A 16,589-nucleotide genomic window follows, 5' to 3' on the forward strand; every position below is an offset into this window, starting at 1 on the left:
AACTGCTCCACAGCAGCTTTTTAAGGTGCATCCTTTTCGCATCACGCCCACTGAAGTTCCTGGGGCACGAAGGCCGCCGTGAGCAGTCGCTGAGAGCGGCGCTTTGCAGCCTGCACAGGTGGGAAACACACTCTCCAAACCATGGGAAGCACATTGCAGTCAGGGTACTCCCTCTGCCATCCCAAAACCCTCCTGCAGTCCCAGCCCAGCTTCTGATTTCGGGGCTGCTCATGGCTGGTCAGGAGCAACAGGCATCCAAGGGGGAGCCACTTTCATGGCACCTTTTCAGTCACAGATAACTGCAAACTGCACAGAAACCAGAATAACCACAGTTATTCTATTCCACTCCAAACTTAAGGATGGAAAGTAGCCTTGCACTTATAATAATGCAATTTATAAATTTAAATAAGCCAAGGAAGAGTCATATAAGTGGCCAGCAAAGACAGTATCTCTATCAGAGTAATCACTGAGTCCTTGTTTTCAGCTCAGCATGGAATAAGCCACTTCAATTTTGTAGTAATGTAATAGTTTCGTAAGGTACATCAGTAAACACCAAAGCAGACGTGATCAGTGAGAGGACAATACTTAATAAGACAATAAAGAGGGGAATTAAAGTGTACTCTTATCTAACTAGCCTGTTCTCAAGAACAGCAGTGGAGTGGAACATCTCCCTGTCAGGAATCCACTGGTGTCACAGGGAGAGGGACACATCACACAGCACCCCAGGGATGCAGCACATCATTACTTCATTAAATTAAAAAAAAAAAAAAAAGAAAAAAAAACCACCCAGACTTCTGGGCTCAAAACAACCCAAAAAGAATAGCATGAAAGAAAAAAAAAATCCCAGTTTAAATTTTCCCATTGAGTAGAGCAGGCAGTCAGACCTGCCTGGATCTGCTGAGAGCTAAGATCCATGCTATGATTCTATGACAGTTATTACAGTTCTACAGAATTCATTCTCCAACAGGTGAAACAGAGAAAAGCAATCTACTGTAATATAATGAAAAAGTATTTTTCAGTCCCAAATTATATTTGATGTTCAAGCAGAAGGAGAAGAGGAAGCACATGCCATTGAAGAGGTGCCAAGTTCTCCCCAAACAATTCGGTAAACTAGAAGCATAAAAATCTAAACTTCTTCCTCATAGCATAGAGCATAATTCATATAAGAGAATTTCCCATATAACACGTATTTCCTACATAAGGAACAACATACAGACCAACCATTAAACATCACGTTATGGCAGCAATTTCATTAAATGACATTTTGATGAATTCAACCCAACCCAGGCCCTTCTACTTAAGAGCCTGCCATATTTTTGCACTGATCAAAGGCCTCCAAGTTTAATCTCTTCAGAAAATCTGGAAAGCTGGCAGAACTTCTACTGCAAAACCATGATTACTTTGAAGTGTGCCCACAGTCGGAACTAAATTGAATTTTCTGATCATTCATCTCTCAGTCTGCACAACCACCCTTCAGACAGACTTAGTTTGGAGGGAAGAGGCCAGGCACCCTGTGACATGGCAAATGCAAAATTTGAGCTGACTAAACAAGCTGGTTGTAAAAGGGGAAAAAAACCCAACCCATGAAAATTATGAATATTGCATCCTGGCTTTGGATGGATATATTTCATTTTCTTTTCTGTTTTGGGAGGGAAAAGAGAAACCATAAATAGCCCATTTTCAGTTTTTTAAACTCCAGAAAACACTGAGCATTTCTCCACCCCCTAATATTCAAATCAGATTCCTTGAAGAAGAGCTCTGCTCCAGCATACTTTAAAGAATAATTCCCTCTTACTGATTAATAAAATTCCCAGCTAGAAAGCAAACTATACAATACAGATGGAGAGAGGGGAGAGAGACAGTGGATTTTAGACAAAAGGTGGTGGAATGTAGCTATACTGAACTTTTAACACACTGTTCTAGGTACACCAATGAGAGCACCCACCAACTCCTGTCAGGAGAGAAGCAAGTGTTTTAAACACATCATGGAGAAAGGAGGGGAAGACAAGGAAAAGCTGCATGGATTAAGCTGTTACTGTGGCTATTCTGTGTATCCCATATGGTTAAAAATGCTGCTGTGGCTCATTTTAGGCAGCAAGAATAAACAAGGCTCCTGCACCAGCTTCCCCACCATGCTGCACAGGGAAGGGCCCCTCCAGGAGCTGACCCCGTGCCCAGTCAGGCTCTTCCACTGACACATCACTTTTCCCAGTAAAAAGTCATTTGCCATTTGTTCTTATAGAAGAGAAAATTACTGGAACAGGGGGAATAAAAACCAACACAAAACCACCTTTTGCCACCAGCTACACCTCCCTGAGCAGGCAGTGCCAACAGCCCAGGGGAAAGGCCTGTGTCCCATTGCACTGACTAACTACTGCTGACCTGAATCAAACACAAACCCACAACATCACCTCCTGTTTTTACACTCAATGAAAAAAACTGCAAAAGCAAAGAGGAGAGGGCAAGTGGCACAGCAATCAGAACCTCCACCCCTCTAGGACAGCTGCTTAATCACCAATTTCTCTTATTATTTTTAAAAAAACAAACTGTGCTAGCTCACACCACCTATTCAGCCACGTGGCTGCCATTTCCTAACTCTTGCCCACAATCCCCAAGTGAAAAATTTGCATTTTCCATTACAAACAGTAGCCAACAGTTCCTGCTATCCCATCAGCTCACCAAAGAAATTAGGAGGCAGAGGGTCACAGTTTACTACTTCATGCCTGTTTGCTGTCATTGCTACCTCATTTAGACAAAAATGAAAGGCCATGGAGGCAGTGTATTAGCAGGACTCTAATGCCACAGCTGCTGACTCTGGAGTTTTTTGTGCTCGACAGTCTGGGGCTGACCCAAGGCTGACCCCTTCTCCTCATCACTCTCAATAACACAGGTTGCTCAAAGCCTCATCCAGCCTGACCTTGCACTGATTTTCAAAATTACAGGGCTGGGGGTATTGCTTGGGGTTTTGTTTTTTGATTTTTTTAAAAATCAAAACACCAACGTCTACACCAACCTGGAAAAATAAATAAAATCATCCTTCAAAAGAATCAAAGTCAGCAGATTTCCTAAAATATATTCTGACATAATTTAAAGACAAAAAAAGGGGCTTTTGTCTTCTGTGCAGTACATGAGGTGGGTTTGCAATACCCTCTGCATGCTCAGGTGGGAGGATACAGGCACAGCCTCACAAACAAACCAAAAAAAAAGCAGATTCCTTGTTTGAGAGTTGAACAGCTGGACAGAATCTGTAGAATACATTCCCAAAAGCCACTATTTCTTCAGAACTCCACAGGCATATTTTTCACATTTGGAAAAAACTCTTTTGAGTCCATGCAACAAACTAACTCTACAAGTGCTAATTATAAATTACTGATCACAGATTTGATACGGACACAGGATACCTGATAGCTGAGTATCTTCACTAGAACAGTTATCTTCTGACAACAGATCTTAGGCCAGCTAGAATTAAACTGAGGTCAACACCGAAAATGTAACAAGAACTGGAAGAACAAAAATTTCTTTAAAGGCAGAATCCTCCCAGTTTGAGCATGGTTTGTATGTCTTATGGCAGATGTCCCCAAGCACACTTTTAAAAAAAAAATTTCCAGAAACACTGACATTGCTTTGGTGTCTCCCCTCTAAAGCGTGGCAGCAAGAAAAGGCTTTCAAATAGGAGCAAGTTTACTTGAAGAGGATACATACCATTAAAATAGTTAATATAAATCAGTAACTAAGGCAAAGCTCTTCTGCTCTCTCAGCTGCCAAACTGACAAAGCTGCATGTGGCTCAGGAAGCAAGGACAGCTTGGCAGGAGACAGTTGGTGTTCCCCCAGAGCAAACAGCAGTGAAAGACTCTCCTTACGGTGTGCGCTTATATTTGAAGTTAAAAACACAAAACACACGTTACACTTAAAAGACCTTAAAAAACAAGCCGTGCAACTAATTTCACTACTTGTGAGCAGGTAAAATCCCGACAGGAATCTTTATTCAGATATCGCCTCAAAGCGTCCCAGCTCTGCACAGAGGCACATCCTTGCGAGCTTTACATCATCAGAGGCTCAGTGTACTCGAAATCAGGTGCAAATCTCTCCTACCTCAATGTCAAGCACTTCCACCGTGTTGTCCAACATCCTGATTCTGACGGGGAGGTCGCGCTCGTGCGCTCTGGCAGGCGACGACGCCATGGCGGCGGAGAGGTTCTGTCCTGACTCCAGGGTGCTCACTCCTGCGGTCTTCTGGGCACCCAAACGAGAGCCCGGCGTCTGCAGAACTCTGTATGTTCCTTCTATCTCTCCCATCTTCCAACAGTGAGCAGAGTCTAAAGAAACATGGAAGAAAACAGACAGTTACAGCCCGACAGATCTCTTCTGTGTGAAAATACTACCCACTGAAGCACTATCACAAAATCCTTATTTAAGGCTCTTTAACCTTGTCATTGGTTTTGCTAGCGGGACACCAAAACTCTGGTCAAAAACAGAAGTATTCAAGGTCAGGTTGGACAGGGCTTGGAGCAACCTGGTCTAGGGGAAGGTGTCCCTGCCCATAGCAGGGAGTGGAATGAGATGAGCTTTAGGGTCCCTTCCAACCCAAACCATTCTATTACGATTAAAATCCAGACACTGGGAAGAAAAAGTAGCAAGAAGAAATAACCATTCAGAAACATGGTTAGGCAATAGGATACTCAAACCTCTGCCCTCCACCCTTCTGACACGTTATTTTAGTTTCTGATGAGTTTTCCTGCTGATTGGGCTCCCTACCACCAGCAGCAAGAGCACTGCAGACAGGCAGTGAAGGGTAAGGCAGAACTGTGCCTCTCACCTGTACCCAACCATCCCACTGACCACACCCCAAGGTAACAGGAACAATTAACTTTCTTCATCCCCTAAATGATGACTCATACAAAACCTTAACTGCCTGCAGCTCAGAGCCTTCATCAGGCACTGGCTGCAGATAACAGTTCCTCATCTCATTAGCAAACCTGCCCAGATTAAATCAGTGGGCAAAAATCTCAATTACATAGACCAACATTAGACCAACCACTAGGCCAACTCCTACAGCAGGAGTCTTGCTGTCATGGTTTGGTGGCAGTTGTGCAGAGCAAATGTTTAATTTGACATGGGGAACAAGTCCCACACGGCTCTCCCCGGCTCTCCCACACCACTGGAGCAGTGGTGATATTTGCCCAGGGGTCGCAGCAGGGTCTACATGGAAGGTGAGGCATGTGGGCTCAGGATGCACCACAGCCCCTGCCCCACGCTCACCCCTGGCACAGAGTATTTGGCAGCAAGGTGCAAGGCGCTCAGCAGGAAGGCTGAGGCTCCTCGGTGGTTTTGGGTGCATTACCCAAATACCACACTGTGTCTGAACAATCCAAATTATGTGGGTACTGCAGCTGGGACAGCCTTCACTTGGCGAGCCCAGCACAGAAAATCCAAGGCAGTGTTAGGTTATTGCTGTGTCTGAAAAGGAGAGAGGCAGCTCATGAAAACAGCCCTTTGTCCCTCTGTGCTGCAAGTAGGTAGACAGCCTGCTCCAGGGATTTGAATGGAGCCAGCCTTACATGTCCTTACAAACTATCAGGGAGTGATTTAGGTTTCAATCCTTACACTCAGAGAGTCTGGTCAAATGTCTTCCCAGCTTACAGATCAGTGCATTTTAACATTATGGGGGATTTTATTTTATATTTGCAGACCCTGTACAGATAAACTTATCCCAGGAGGGTAGACAGACACCTCCCACCTAATCACACCCAAGGCTTTTTTGGCCTCTGCAAGTGCTGCCTGAGCAGCACAGCTGAGACCACCACAGAGAGTCTCCAACCACCCAGCTGACCGTACACGTGTGAGAATCACAGAAGGGCTGGAAAAAAACATCAAGTCCAACCATTAACCCCACTGCCAACACCATCACTAAACCACGTCCCCAGATGCCCCATCCACACGTCTTTTGGACACTTCCAGAGATGGGGTCTCCACAACTGCCCTGGGCAGCCCATGCCAGTACCTCAACACCCTTTCAATGAAGAAATTTTCCCTAATGTGCAATCTAAACCTCCCCTGGCACAATCTGAGGCCATTTCCCCTTGTCCTGTCCCTTGTTGCCTGGGAGCAGAGCCTGACCCCCACCTGGCTCCACTCTCCAGTCAGAGAGTTGTAGACTGAGAAGGTCCCCTGAGTCTCCTTTTCTCCAGGCTGAGGCCCTGCAGCTCCCTCAGCTGCTCCTCATCAGAGCTGGGCTCCAGACCCTTCCCCAGCTCTGCTGCCTTTCTCTTCTCTGAAAGTGCTTCAGGGATCCGAAATTGAATCCAGTATGAAGGATGATCTCAACATAAAAGTGGGCACACACTGCCCAGTGTCCAACTTACCAGCTTTGGGTGACAAATAAGCAGAAAGTTTCTTTCTCAAAGTGTTTTGTGCGTATTCTTTTGCTGGACTCCTTGGTTTGTGTGGCCACACAGCCAAGGAGAAAAACTTTTAGGTCAGAAATTTTAAAATCACCCTAACAGCAAAAGTCAGCAGAGAGAGGTGCCCAGGTTACATCTCTAAGTGCTGATCTGAAGAGAAACCAGACCTCAGTGTCATCTGTATCCCCTTGACACTGTGTACTTATCATGTAACCACACTGTAAGATTTTTGCTGGGCAACTGGAGCTGCCCAGGATCGGTCACACTCCTCACGAGGCTGTTTATTAGCCACCTGCTCTTAAAGTTAGTGCTTTGTGAGCACATTCATCCCCTTCTGAATAAACAGCTCCTGGAAGGGACAGGCACTGCAGTTACCCAAAAGGAAAAAAATGCAGGCAGCGACAGCCGAAGCAGAACACGGAGCAGCCCCTGGCAGAGGCCTGAGCAGCCTCCCCTCCAGCTGGAGCCAGCCGCTTCCTGAAGGCAAGGCAGGCAGGCAGGCCACCCAAATCCGGACTAATGAGGAGCTCCTGGGTATTCTCACTGGCTTTGGTCACCCGCCAGGAGAGACCAAAGTCATTTCAAACAGAAACTGCAGATGTCAAAGTCCTTCCCCACAGGTGGTAACAGAAAAAGTGAACTCAAAAGGGCTCGGCCTTGTGTCTTGCTGATGACACGTTCCTAAAAATATTTACCCTGGCCAGTACATATTCAGATTTTAAAGGCCTAACAAGCACTAGGCAGAAAATGCAATGTGCAGAAGCAAGCCTGATCCTCAGAAGAGCTGTGCCCTGCCTGCTGTGGCAGCTGGGAGCATGTCTCCATGCCACATCCCATTCCCTGCCAGAACACCCTACTAATGCCAGCATAACTATTAACAATCCCCAAATAGCCTCGTCTGCTCCCACTGCCTCCAAAACCCAACGTGTGAGGAATGTTAACCAAGCCAAGCACTATTTCCAGTTTCACCACCAATCAGAGTTACCTATCATGTTTTATGTACTCTGACAACATATGACACTTCCTGACAAGAACTGTTGTGCCATGGTTTGAGAAACACTTCAGTTCAAGGGGCTGACTACATGAAAGGAGGAGGAAAATGGACCAGTGAAGCCTGAGACATGCTGCAAGCACCAGGAAGATCAAGAGGTTCTACAGGCAGAGCAGACTGTCCCACAGCACTGAGAGCCTCCTGCCCCAGGCGAGCCACAACACAGCCTCACCAATGAGAAACTGAAATGCAACGTTACCACAATATTAGTGTTCTAAGATAAAAATCTTCCTTCGTTGCCCCTCCCTGAACTTGTTTGCACCTAGTCCTTGTCCTGATAATTTCCTATCAATTAGGATCAGGCATCAAACTTATATCAGCTCCCTATTGCTTTCAGTCCTAAGTGAAGGAGCATATAAAACAAAACTTAGGAAATTTAGGTAGCTGTATATAATTTTTTTAAATTTTTGTACTTTTTTTTTTGTGGTCTTTTTTAAATAGCTTTTAAGTCACAATGAGTTTCATCTTCTGCTTGGATGGAACAAACTTATTTTTCAGAAGCAAGACACTGTTTTCATCTAGCAGCAAATCTGGAAAGGCAGCTTACACCTGAGCACATGCAAGATCACAGAAACACAGAGTGGCTGGGGTTAGAAAGGACCTTAAAGCCCACCTTGTTCCAACCCCCTGCCATAAGCAGGGACACCCACTAAATCAGGTTGCTCCAACCCCATCCAACATGGCCTTGAACACTTCCAGGGATGATACCAAGGGCTTTCAAAGGAAATCCTCTGAGCACAGTGGATTTGGTCAGTGACGGGGTCACTATGATGGTCCATCCCTCGCCCGTGCAGAAGGCAGGTCTGAAGTAAGGCCACTTTCCCTGCTGCCCAGTGTGAGCAGGGTGATCCCTGCCTCCCATACAAAGGGATCCCCACTGCCTGTGCATGGCAGGAGCACGCACGGAGCAGCAAGGAAGTACTCTCAGATCAGGTCCCTTCAGCCACCAGAAGCAAACCTTCCCCTTTTAACTTTCTCACTAAGCAACAGGCCGCCCCTCGAGCATCCCTACACCGAGCCGGCACTCACCGATGCACCAGGAACCTACCCACCGCAACGAAGAGGCACAGAGGCTCCGAGCGGCCCGCTGTGACAGCAGAGACACGTCTCCGCGCCGCCCGGACCCCACACTCCCCTCCGACCCCCGTCCCTCCACAGGGCCGTGAAGGCTCTCACGGCTCTCCCCTGCAGCCACACGCCGGCCTGGAAGGACCTAGACGCGGGGACCGGTGCTTCAGGAACACTTCTCTGACCGAGCAGCGGCCGTGAGAGCGGGATGAGCAGCGGGATGAGCCCAGGGGGTCCCTCGCAGGGAGACGGGTGCAGGGGAAGGGCCGTGCCGGGGGCGCGGGCGCTCACACACTCCCACCCCGACCGCGCCCGGCCTAGGCCAGGTCCCCGGCAGCCCCCGGGGGAAAGCGCACCCGCCGTCCCCGGGGGGCCGGCGGAGCTCGGGCCGCACACTGCGGTCCCCCCTCCCCGCCGGGCTCCCACGCAGGCGGCGCGGCAGCGGCGGAAGCGGCGGACGCGCAGGGCGGGGCGGGCCGAGCCACCGGCCTTGGGGCGCCGCTCGCCGGCAGGGCCGCTACAGCCCCCCCCCCGTCCCCCCTCAGCTCCCGCTCCCCCTCAGGTCCCGGCTGTGTGGTCGGGTCGGTCCAGTCCGATCCAGTCCGGTCCGATCCGGTTCATTCCGGTCCCGCTCCTCGCTCACCTCAGAACCGGGCCCGTCCCGCCGCCGCCGCCGCCGCCGCCCGCGCGCACCGGCCTCGCGCCGGCCACGCCCCGCCCCGCGCCGCGCGTCCCCATTGGCCGGCAGGGGAGGGGGCGGGGTCTGTGTGGGCGGGGGCTGCGGGGGCGGGGCCTACAGGGGCGGGGCCGGCCCCACCCGGGGGGCGGTAACGGGACCCGGGGCAGCCCCGGGGGGCTCCGGACGGAGCCCCCCGGGGCTGCCCCGGGTCCCGTTACCGCCTCCCCGGGTGGGGCCGGCCCCGCGCACGGAGCACCAGCGGCCCCGTCCCCTCCTCCTGGCCTTTTCACGACAATTTGAAAAACAAAAATGTTAACGTAGCGTGCGACTTTTGTAATAGCGAACGCGCACAGATCGCGCAGAACAGCCCTTTCAGCCTGAGGCGGCTTCACCCACCCGCAGAAAAAGGCGACTCGCGAATTTAATGAGTTATTCCTGACTGGCAGCATTCTCGCCTCTTCAAAAGAACAGAGGATGCGAGGTTTTAGAAAATGTATTCCGCGGTTTGTTCTCCTTAAAAAGTGAAATGAAGCTGCAGAATCTCATGGATACAAAAAAAAAATTAAGAAAATAGGAAAGCTGCAAAAGTATAGCCAGCATTTTAGACAACTCCATTCATAACATCAGTTGTTATTTCATTCAGGTGAAGTGCTTTCGTTACTGATACAGCTTTCTCAGTGTTCCATTTGCCTGCCATTTGCTTGGCTCTTCCACAGGCAATGGAAACTGAGCAGGCAGGTTTATTTGCAACTCAAGTGCTAATACAGTTTCACATCCTTCCAAGTGCCCACACTTCAGAGTCATCTTCATTTCAATCACTTGCTCTAACATCTAAAAAGAGCACTAAAGTTTTCTCGTGGAAAAAAGCAGCTCCTGCTAAGCCTGAGAATAAATCTGATGTGATCACTTTAAAAGCCACATATGACCATGCTCAAGTAGAGGAAGCAATAATTACAGATATGGCAGAGTCTTTAGAAGCATCAACAAGCTGCTGCTCCCTTTTATGCTTCATTCTATAGTCCAGACTTTTATTGCTCACCCAAAACACAAGTAATTTACTGTCCTGAAACAACCCAGTAAGGAAAAGGCACAGAGGTTCAGCATGTTTAAGTGTCCACATCCCCAGCACCTCTGTCTTACACTCAGCTCATTTCTGGCCCTTCTACCCACACAGGCAAAAAAATTGTTTTCCATCATGTCATAGAATCACAGAATGTTTTGGGTTGGAAGGGGCCTAAAAGACCATCCAGTTCCAACATACTGCCCTGGGCAGGGACACCTTCCATTATCCCAGGTTGCTCCAAGCCCCGTCCAACCTGGCCTTGGACACTTCCAGGGATGGGGCAGCCACAGCTTCTCTGGGCAGCCTGTGCCAGGGCCTCCCCACTCTCACAGGGAACAATTTCTTCCCAACATCCTATCTAATCCTGGTGTCTGGCAGTGAGAAGCCATTCCCCCTTGTCCTGTCACTCCAGGCCCATGTACCAAGTCCCTCCATAGATCTCTTGGAGCCCCTTCAGGTACTGAAAGGCCACAGTTAGGTCTCCCCAAAACCTTCTCTCCTCCAGGCTGAACAATCCCAATTTCCCAGCCTTTCCTTATATAATATATACATTATATTAGAGGAGTCACCATCCATTTTCACACTTCTACCCACACACTTAGAACCAGGCTGCAAAGAGACATATGGCATCACTTCCCACCACAGGCAGGGGAAGGGACAAGACTTCAGTTTTACTGCTCTACCCTCTGCAATTCCTACTCCCAAGCAAACATAGTACAAATAGGAAGTGCCTTATCAGGCTGAACCTCTGTTCTACATACACAATCATTTAATAAATCCTCATCAACTCTAATAAAAACCATGCTTGAGGTGTGATTTTGAAACTTAAAAGAGGGAGTGGGTGGTTATCTGACCCACTATACCCAGACTCAGCAGTATGTTGTTCATGGTTACCCACAAAGACCTCTGAGTTTCCGTAACACCCATGAAGTCAAACTTTCCAACCATCCAGGCAGTGTTTGAAGCCTTTAGAGCAGGAGGAGGAAAAGTTTAGAGAACAAAGCTAGAAGAAGAAGAAGGTCATCACACATGAAAGCCAGCTGTTGCTGTTGGAAGGATGCAGTGTCAGAACAAAGCACAACTTTCTCCCTGTGAGAAAGAAACTGATAACAAGCTGTAACTCACTCACCAAACTAGTATAACAGATAATCTACACCATATTCTCCTCTTGGCCTGAGAGGGACAATTAGAATTGCCCTTATACTACACCATGATGTCATCTCTTTCTTTAATCATCCTCTGGATGAGGATGGAGGAAGTCCTTCAAAGCAGACTTCTTATCAACCAAGAAAAACAGCACCTGGAAAAGCTTCTTTCAGAAGCCTTTCAGATCCTTCAGATCCTTCACTATGGCAAGGAGAAACTCTGCAGGCTGAAAAATTATACCTATTGCTGATTTTGTCAGCATATATTTTCCAAATACACACTACAAAGCTCTGTCTCTCAGAGCTCTCCTATCTCATAACAGCAAGGCAAGCAGTTTCAAAAGCTTACATTGTGTCTCCCCTTCTGTCTACAGCAGCGGGTTGGCACAGTCGAGAGTGGAAATGGTTACAAACATTTAAGCCAGCATTTTATACTTTGTACTCCAGACTGACTGGGCCACACACCACCGGTTCACTTCTCTAGTGGGCTGTACTGGGACTTTGCAATGACAACACATATGGGCATGCTGAGGATGAAGATGGAAAGATGGATTGGTATGGATTTCATTACAGGTAGGTCACTGAAAGCACCACAATCCCTTCTGGGGCGGTTCACAGAGCTTTGACTGCCACAGTTCACTGCCATTGTCCTACTTTGGTTCAGGCCAGTGCCTTGTACAACAATTCTCCCACCCATTACCACCTGGAGATATTCAACAATTTGCTTTAGACATGGTTAACCTAAGCCTAAGCACAGTGTCACTTGGGCCTAACTGCAAGAGCTGAGAGCTTCCTCCACGGGATCACTCTTTCTTCCATCACTTTTGAGGACCTGGTGTCACACTACCAGCTGCAGAGCACCTCAGAGGTCCACCAAGGGAAAAACTCACATTTCCACAACTGTGTTCACATCTTAGATGGACTGTCATGACAATTAGTGACCACCCTGGCCATATTCCTGGTCTGGAAGTGTTTCAGCCCCGAAGAGTTCAGCAAAGTACTTTGCAGTCTGTAATGGTCTGTGCTGCAGAACCAGACAGAGACTAGTTGTCTCATCTCACCAAACCATTTTCTGGATTGCCTTCTACATCACCTTAGATATCTCAGTAGAGATCAGTCTATATGGATCAATAAATCATTCCTCAACCTGTCTCATCACTGATTAAGAAGTCCTCTACCAACAGTGACAAAGAGCACCAGTTCCTTTGTGAAATAGCAAACCAAGCCAATTTCAGTGACTACAGTGTGGTGCTGTTCTGTACTCACAGCCCACTAGTACCCTAGATGGTAGAAAAACATGAAAAGAGCGAAATCATAGAGTTTGATCAATAGCCAACTGTCATTAGCAAATGGCAAAATATTCAAATCAAGGTGAATAGGAATTGCTGGACAACGGGAGATATGATCCACATGATCAGCACAAAGAATGAACAACACAGCCATACCTGCACATTGCCAGAATTACTCTCTCACTGTTAAAATTGACCTGCAGGCACAGGAGAAATACTGTTCTTCCACAGCAGCGAGTGCAGAAGCTTCAAAAATGGGTAGAATGCACCTCGTTCTACTGGCAGAGATGGAATGGCAAAGACACTGAGCAGTAACAGCACCTTGCTAAACCAACTTGAGAAACTGATTTTCATGCTCCTGATATTTGTAGACTCTGTGGGGGGAATTTTCCACTTCCAGTCTTAAATACTACTGTCCCCCAACAATTGTGCTCTAGCACTTCTCAGAGAAGGAAGTCTTTGGACTTCTCAGATTGCTCCCCTTTGGGGTATTTTTCAGGAGCCCATCTACACACATTGCAGCTACCAATTAGATTGCACTTTATAAAGTGCAAAGTCCACCAGCCTCAGCCTGTGACCTAGGACTAAACTCTCAACATTAACCAATTCTTTAGAACAGTCCTGGTCACTTGTGTACAGGAAAAAACTCTGCTAACAGAAAAAAACCCGAGAGGTTGCAATCCCTTTTTGCAATCATCTACTTTGACTTTCAGAATTGCATCTGTATTTCAACTAGGCTCTCATGGTGAAAGTGGCAATTAGAACAAGTCAATTAAGCACAGCATATGTTCATACCTGCGCACACAGAGACACACTCGCTCGGCAGCTTCTCTCATTCTGATTAGTGAACTTGTCCAAGCACGTCCTCCCTACCCAGAAGGTTCAGTCTGTAGCCAGCAGCAGTTCTGAAGCCACAGCACAAAAATCAAGAGTGTAGACAAGCTACAGGCTGCAGAGAAAAACAGCTGCTGAGCCACGACACTGGAACAAAAGTGCAGGCAAAATCTGACAACTGTGTCTCCTGTGGTTTTCATCCACAGGTAAAGCTCAGGCACAGACAATCCCTTATTGCCCCCACGTGGTACATCGATCCTATTGCACAAGAGCACAAATATGCCCAGAATTCCACTAAATTTGCTTTAAATTGAATCCTAGGTTTTTTTGATAGATGTTAGTTCTGTGACTGTAACAGCTTAAATGTTAAGCAGATACCAGTCTTTTCTACAACTACACCTCTTATTTCTCTCTTGCACATAATGAGCCTGCACAATGAGGGTAACCAAGTATGTCTGAAGCAGCAAGACCAGAAAAAAAAACCCATATGACTGGGAATGTCAGAAAGCTCCATCCTTTTTTTATTTTTAAATCTCGTTGAGGTTCACCTCATTTCCTTGCCCATCAAATCAGGTTGGGATTTGTTACCTCAGAGGAGCTCCAGTCATAACTTGTACTGTGCCTCAGAGATCTACATCAACAATTTCTATGTTTGAGTGGTGGGGAACAAGACATCCCCAAACAGAAACCATCACTCCCCCAAAATCTGAAATTCTGATAAGAAAGGTCACCTCACCTTCACGATTAACTTTAGTTAAAACAACTACAAAAAAGCCCAGTTAATAAGGATTTATGTCTAAAAGAAATAAAGGAGAAAAAGGCCTAGTTCTATTTCGTGGACAGGACACTTAATAATAAAAAGATAAAGTTAGAATCTCTAAACACCAGACACAGATAAGCCTGGCAAATATTTTACTGCCAAATAAACCCGAGCTGAGGCTGTCAGTAACACAGACCATTCTGCCTTAAGTTCCTTTCAGAAATGAGGCAGCCAAACACAGACTGCTGGCAAACCAAACTGGCAGATTCCCCACTCTGCTCCCAGCCAAAGGGGTTGTTCCAGCTGTTTGTGCCAGGACACAGAGCGTGGCAGTCCCACTGCTGCCAAGAGCCAGACCCCAAGGTGAGCCCAGCTGTCGGACACACGGACAACTATCCCTGCCACACTGTGTTTTCATGTTTCAAAGCAGCCTGAGATTAATTGATGGGCAGGAAAGGAAGATTCAAACCAATTTTCTTGCTTTAGGTACAAACTTTCGAAGAGAGCGAAATACTCCTGGAGAGCCAAATCACATATTCTCTGCAGGGCAGAAGCTCAGAGCAAGTACCACTACAGGAACAGTTTGACCTAGGTTTTAGGCTCTCCCTTGTGGAAAAGCTTCTTAAAAGTAAAAATTAATCAAGAACATTAAAACAACGGGGGAATTGCAAATTGTGAGGCACAGGAGTGGGCATGTTCTGAACAAAGCCTTTTACTGTCAGTGCCTTTCTGTTTCTAAAAAAATATGCTGTTGAAGAAGCACAGGATCTGTTTTAATGAATGTTTTGGATTAGCTCTCAGGGTGTGTTTATTTACCTATTCAATAAAATAGGCTGAGTTACCTTCACATCACTTGGGAGCTCCTCTGCTTCCTACATGGGTTTTTCCCATGAATTTTTGGCTTCTGTTTATAAAAAAAAGGTAACTCCTTTTCATTGCCCCACCAGCTTCAAATTGTTTCTCAATAAAAAACATAGGAACAGCCAACCTGAGGCACTTCAAACATGATGCCTCAACATGGCCAAGTTGCTAATGGAAGGCATGACTTATAGCTCAGATCTCACTGAGTTTTTCCATGTCTTCCTTGATGCAACTTATACGGTTGAGCAGAAATTTCCACCTGGCAACGTGGATCCCTCTTGGAACGCAGCCATGCCTCAAATCTGACACCAGTTACATCACCACAAATGATATGTGCAAAGCTAAGAGCCAGGTAGGGCTGGTACAGAGCATAAACAACCAGCTGCTTCAGTTCTACAAACCTGTTTGCACCAGGTCTAAAAGGGATCAGGGTAGGCTCTAGGCTTGGGAAAGAGAGCAGAGCTCCTCATTCTTTTCCTATCTAGGAGTTCAGTGTTTCCAACAGCAGTCAAAGTGCTGCACTGCTTGCTCTGTGGGACTGCTCCACACAGCCAAGCAGGCTGGCTGTGGGGCTGCCTCTGCTCTCGCCACGGGTAGTTTCCCAAAAGCGTGTTGTTCTCCATCTGAGGCAGCTGGATGCCTCCTCTACCTCACTGGACTAACAGGCTCTCATTCCTGTGGGTGGGAGTGAAATTCATTTGTCTCCTGCATTTCAAGCACCGAAACTAAACTTGCAAACACACAGCTACATCAGATCTTGCCTTGCTAAATGCTGCAGAAACTTCACAGCGCACCTGAAACTCGGGCACACCCTGCCGTGGCTGTGAGCCAGGCCCAGGTGATCCCGTCATGTCTGGGCTGCACTGGCAGCATGGCTGGCCACCACACCACCTCTCAGACAACCTTCTTCCTCCTCATACTCGCTCCATTCTCAGTTTCTGGGCTTGACCCATAATGTGGTCACCTGGTCACTGGTTTCATCCTGGTTTCAGCACCGTTCAAATCTCCATATAAAAGGACACACGAGCGGGTGACAGCACCTCGCAGTTTTGGGGTGATGAAGAGGTTCATCAGGAAACGACTACACGGCCAAGGTCTCCTCCAGCTCAAGGACAATACCTGCCCCACTGGTAAACTGGCCTGCATTGCCAGCCATGTGCCTTCCAGGCTCTCTGAAGGAACAGGATGTGCAGCAGCCCAGAGCCACGCTCAGCATCTCCGGGAAGAGGTGGCAGACACGGTGGGAACAGTGCCCTGAGACAAAGAGCTGCTAGCAGAACTGTTGACTCGAGAGAGAAATGCCCTTGGGAATCGTGGGCTGTGGGAAAAGCTCTAGAGCAAGCTGAGTTATGAAGTGTTTTAATCACAGCTTTCTTCCACTGCAGGAATCCTTTAAGTGTTTCTTTCTGGCTTTCTCTCTCTCTGTCAGCAGCAGC

At 47.4% G+C, this 16,589-nt stretch overlaps 1 protein-coding gene across 11 annotated transcripts in view; it reads right to left on the reverse strand.

Moving 5' to 3' along the window:
* Positions 1-16,589, reverse strand: part of FARP2 (FERM, ARH/RhoGEF and pleckstrin domain protein 2) — an 81,320-nt gene that overhangs the window by 62,581 nt on the left and 2,150 nt on the right. For 3 of the 11 annotated variants that reach the window (XM_051782390.1, XM_051782405.1, XM_051782400.1), the window contains exons 1-2: positions 8,668-8,842; positions 4,095-4,318 (exon numbers count right to left, since the gene is read on the reverse strand). In XM_051782390.1, coding sequence (XP_051638350.1) covers positions 4,095-4,298 — 204 coding nt within the window. In that variant the 5' untranslated portion in view covers positions 4,299-4,318; positions 8,668-8,842. Of the gene's footprint in view, positions 1-4,094; positions 4,319-4,428; positions 6,332-6,364; positions 8,468-8,667; positions 8,844-9,165; positions 9,237-12,854; positions 12,878-13,019; positions 13,185-16,589 lie in introns of those variants that run through there. The other 8 variants (XM_051782398.1, XM_051782399.1, XM_051782394.1 and 5 more) reach the window with 7 other exon arrangements.

Source organism: Manacus candei, unplaced genomic scaffold (genome assembly GCF_025592945.1).
Source record: "Manacus candei isolate 608988 ecotype Guabito, Panama unplaced genomic scaffold, ASM2559294v1 h1tg000015l, whole genome shotgun sequence".
Taxonomy (NCBI): Eukaryota; Metazoa; Chordata; class Aves; order Passeriformes; family Pipridae; genus Manacus; species Manacus candei.